The 2,983-nt window shown below is 70.9% G+C and overlaps 1 protein-coding gene across 1 annotated transcript; it reads left to right on the top strand.

Annotated features, from left to right (window-relative positions):
- The first annotated feature begins 346 nt into the window (after window positions 1-346).
- Window positions 347-2,977, top strand: IL6R (interleukin 6 receptor). Its single transcript, XM_014961205.1, has 10 exons — window positions 347-465; window positions 544-795; window positions 882-1,005; window positions 1,149-1,333; window positions 1,419-1,579; window positions 1,674-1,818; window positions 1,900-1,943; window positions 2,076-2,151; window positions 2,245-2,353; window positions 2,441-2,977. The coding sequence occupies exons 2-10, from the start codon at window positions 588-590 to the stop codon at window positions 2,628-2,630; spliced, it is 1,242 nt and encodes a 413-aa protein (XP_014816691.1). The 5' UTR covers window positions 347-465; window positions 544-587; the 3' UTR covers window positions 2,631-2,977.
- The last annotated feature ends 6 nt before the right edge of the window (window positions 2,978-2,983 follow it).

The following is a 2,983-nucleotide window of genomic DNA, read 5'->3' as shown; positions in this document are numbered from 1 at the left end:
GTGTACTGGGTGCATTCCCAGCAGCAGGAGCAGGTCCGGGAGCTGCAGGTCCGGACTGGCCGCTGACCTTTGCAGCCTGAGCCGGGAGAGCTGCCCCGGGCGGCCTCCCTGGCCCCGGACCAGCCTGGACCAGTGCCACCGGCCAGCCCGGCCACTTAACCCCTCCGGCGCTGGGACCCTCGAACCCCCTGGCACCCCCTGGGACCCCCAGCCTGCAGCTCTCCCAGAGCCCTGCTCCCAAATTGCCATCCCTGCACCGCCCGGCCGTGTCCCACCGCCAGACCCCCCTTGCACCCTGCCCAGGTGCCGCGGTGGCCGTCCCAGTGGCAGTGCCGGGGGGGAGCTGTGTGCCAGGGGGGGCCAGTGCCCAGCTCGGTGGGGAATCGCTGGCTCAGCAGGAGCTGCCTCTTGCTCCGGCTCGGTGCCTCCTGCAAATATTGACACTGAGGCAAGGGGGAGCAGATGGTGGGTTGTCTCCCTCCTCTGAGGACACCCTTAGGGATTCGTCTCCATGGCCTGAGCCCCCCTTTCGCCCCCCCTCAGGGCTCCCGCGGGACGCGGTGCTGGGACGCCTGGGAGCCAACGTCATGTTGACCTGCTGGGACGAGGGGCCGGCGAACGTCACCGTGTCCTGGCGGGTGGAGGAGCGGGGGGCGGTGGCGGTGGGGGGCCGCAGCCGGCAGCTGGCGGAGGGCAACACGCTGCACCTGCAGCGGCTGCGCTACGAGGACTCGGGGCGCTACAGCTGCTCCGTGGGGGGCCGCCCCCTGCGCTCCCTGCGGCTGCTGGTGGAAGGTGGGTCCGTGCTGGAGCTGGGGGCTCACCTCATGGCATCGCCCGGTCTGGTGTCCCCCATCCCCCAGCGCCTCCCTGCCTTGCAGAGCCCCCCGAAACTCCCCACGTCTCCTGCTACCGCCGGAGCCATGACAAAGATGTCCTGTGCGAGTGGCCACAGCGGGTGAAGCCGTCCCCGGGGACGCGGGCCACGCTCTGGGTGAAGCGGAGGTGAGTGCCGTTCCGGCACCTGCCTGGGGCTGGGACCCCATGGCACGGGGCGCAGGGGACCATCCCCTCCCTCCCCCGCCCCCGCGGACCCTCGCCCCGTGCCCGGTGTGTGCCACAGCCCCGGGTGAGCCGTGTCCCCGCAGGTTCTCGGCGGAGAACGCCACGGAGCAGCGGTGCCGCTACTTCTCCAAGGCGCGGAAGTTTGTTTGCCGGGTGAAGGTGCCGCCCGGCGCCGACGACACCAAACCCCTCGTGGTGTCCACCTGCGTCAGCAACGCTGCCGGTGGCTCGGCCGGCGAGGACAGGATCATCACCCTCAGCAGCGTCCGTGAGTGCCTGCTCCCTTCTTGCCAGGGGCTGGGACTGGCCGTGGGGCACCCTGCCAGGCCCTGACCCCCCACCTTCCCTGGCAGTGAAGCCTGACCCCCCCCTCAACGTGACCGTGGAGGCGCTGGAAAAGGCGCCGCAGCGGCTGCGGGTCAACTGGTCCTACCCCTCCTCCTGGGACCCCCGCTTCTACTGGCTCCGCTTCCAGGTCCGCTACCGCCCTGAGCCCGCCCAGACCTTCACGGAGGTGAGAGCCGCCCTGGCCCCTTTCCCCAGTGTGGGGCTGTCCCCCAGCCCCAGCAACGCTGTCCCCGAGCCTACACTGCCCCTGTCCCCTCCAGGTGGACCAGGTGATGACGACGTGGCTGGACATCCGTGACGCGTGGCGGGGGACGCGGCACGTGGTGCAAGTGCGGGCGCAGGAGGAGTTCGGCCACGGCACGTGGAGCGAGTGGAGCCGGGAGGCAGTGGGCACCCCCTGGACAGGTGAGGGGGGTGACACGTGGCCCCGTGGCTGGGGACTCAGCCCGGGGTCCCCCAGCCTTACGCTCCCCCCTCACCTTGCAGACCCCAGGGACCTCACCTCTGAAATGGGACCCTTCAGCTCACAGGTGGGGCACGGCTGGGGGAGGGCAGGGGGACATGGCGTGCTCCCAGCTGGGTCTCCTGTCCCCGTGTAGGACAAGGGGACACCGGGGTGGGGGGGCTGCCCTGTCCCATTGCACCCCCACATTCTCTTGCAGTTCCCCATGGAGGATGGCACCTCCTGGGTGACGCTGCCCCCTGAGCTCTTCAGAGATGCTGCTGATGGTGCTGGTGGTAAGGAGGGGTCCCTGGGTTTGCTGGGGGGGGGGGCACTGGGACCCCCATGTCCCTCATCCCCACAAAACCTGTCCCCTCTCTCTGCCACAGGGGCCGTCGTGGAAGCCAGCGCCCGCTCCACGGCGTCCCCCTACCCCTTCCTGGTGGCCGGGGGGAGCCTGCTCCTGGGCATTGCCCTCTTTGTGGGCATCGTGGTGAGGTGAGTGCCCGGGGTGGGGACGACAGCGGGGAGGGGGGGGCTCAACCTGCCCACCCCTGACCCGGGACTCATTCTTCCCCCCCCCAGGTACAGACGGACGTGGCAGACGGGCGGGCAGCGCAGTGCCAAGCCGGAGGGCGAGGGGCAGCACGTGTTGGTGCCCCTGAGCCCCCCCAGTCCCCCGCTCAGTGACACCCCCCTGCTCTCATCCCCTGCCCCCCCGGCCCCCGGGGGTCTCCACGTCACCAACTTGGACTATTTCTTCTCAGGGCAGTAGCCAGGGGTTGGATGCACTTGCAGGCGCCTGCGGGACAGGCCAGGGGTGGGGGCCTGGGAGCTGCCCCCCATCCCCTGTCCCGGGATTCCAAAAGCCACCCCCATGGAGAACTAGCTGGGGCGGGGGGGGGCAAGATGAGTCCCGGGGGGCCTGGCTTCGGGGCCGTGGCCAAGCTGGGGTGGCTGGGGGTGACAGCGCTGGAAGCTCGGCCGGGCCGGAGCGTGGGAGCGGGGCCGGGCTCTGCCCACGGGGCTGGGTTTGGGGGTCCCCCGGGGAAGGGTGTAACCTCCCACGGGTGTCAGGGAGGGGGGGGCCTGGCTGGATCAGCCCCATCCCTCTGCCCCGGCCCCCCA

This window comes from Calidris pugnax, unplaced genomic scaffold, assembly GCF_001431845.1.
Source record: "Calidris pugnax isolate Ruff unplaced genomic scaffold, ASM143184v1 scaffold371, whole genome shotgun sequence".
NCBI lineage: Eukaryota > Metazoa > Chordata > Aves > Charadriiformes > Scolopacidae > Calidris > Calidris pugnax.
The sequence above is the reverse complement of the archived record's forward strand: the minus strand, read 5'-3'. Positions and strand labels throughout refer to the sequence as shown.

Bases quoted from the DNA above. Each gene is read 5' to 3' on its own strand.
- IL6R (XM_014961205.1), top strand. From the start codon at position 588: ATGTTGACCTGCTGGGACGAGGGGCCGGCGAACGTCACCGTGTCCTGG. The intron at 796-881 runs GTGGGTCCGTGC...CCTGCCTTGCAG, and splicing joins CCTGCGGCTGCTGGTGGAAG to AGCCCCCCGAAACTCCCCAC. The intron at 1,006-1,148 runs GTGAGTGCCGTT...GTGTCCCCGCAG, and splicing joins ACGCTCTGGGTGAAGCGGAG to GTTCTCGGCGGAGAACGCCA.